Raw genomic sequence first — 457 nt, 5'->3', positions numbered from 1 at the left:
TACCGGAGCCCATTCAGTGACAACGAGGTTACTGTCCATCCTGTACAGCGAAGAATTAGCTTCCGTCGCTTCTTCGCCTTTGTCCAGCAGGGATACCGTGCCTGCCAAAAGTAGAGGGCGCGTTTTTTTTTTATAGGATTTACTTTATAGACTGCGTGTTTACAATCGTTAATGAGATAGAGAGTGCAGGGTTAAACAGGATTTACTTTATAAACTGCGTGTATACAATCTGTCGAGGAGATAGAGAGTGAGTATTAGTAAATAGGATTAGTTATTCGTAAGAAAAACATTAACGCAAATTTTAAGTGTATGATTTTTTTTCCTTTTCTACAGTAAGAATTTTTTTCTATTTTAAATTTAGTTATGCACTTTGAGATTTCTAACCTTTCAATCTTTAAGATACCATCTATTTGAAAAAAGGTAATCAGAATAATGTAGAAAATACAAGTTTAGAAAT

General features: G+C 34.4%; 1 protein-coding gene across 1 annotated transcript in view; it reads right to left on the bottom strand.

Annotated features, from left to right (window-relative positions):
* LOC119588683 (regucalcin-like) overlaps positions 1-457 on the bottom strand; it is a 6,561-nt gene that overhangs the window by 3,241 nt on the left and 2,863 nt on the right. The window contains exon 4 of the mRNA XM_037937319.1: positions 4-106. Within this exon, the coding sequence (XP_037793247.1) occupies positions 4-106 (103 nt within the window). The remainder of the gene's footprint in view (positions 1-3; positions 107-457) is intronic.

This window comes from Penaeus monodon, chromosome 24 (assembly GCF_015228065.2).
Source record: "Penaeus monodon isolate SGIC_2016 chromosome 24, NSTDA_Pmon_1, whole genome shotgun sequence".
Classification (NCBI taxonomy): Eukaryota; Metazoa; Arthropoda; class Malacostraca; order Decapoda; family Penaeidae; genus Penaeus; species Penaeus monodon.
This window is presented reverse-complemented; position numbering and strand designations above follow the sequence as displayed.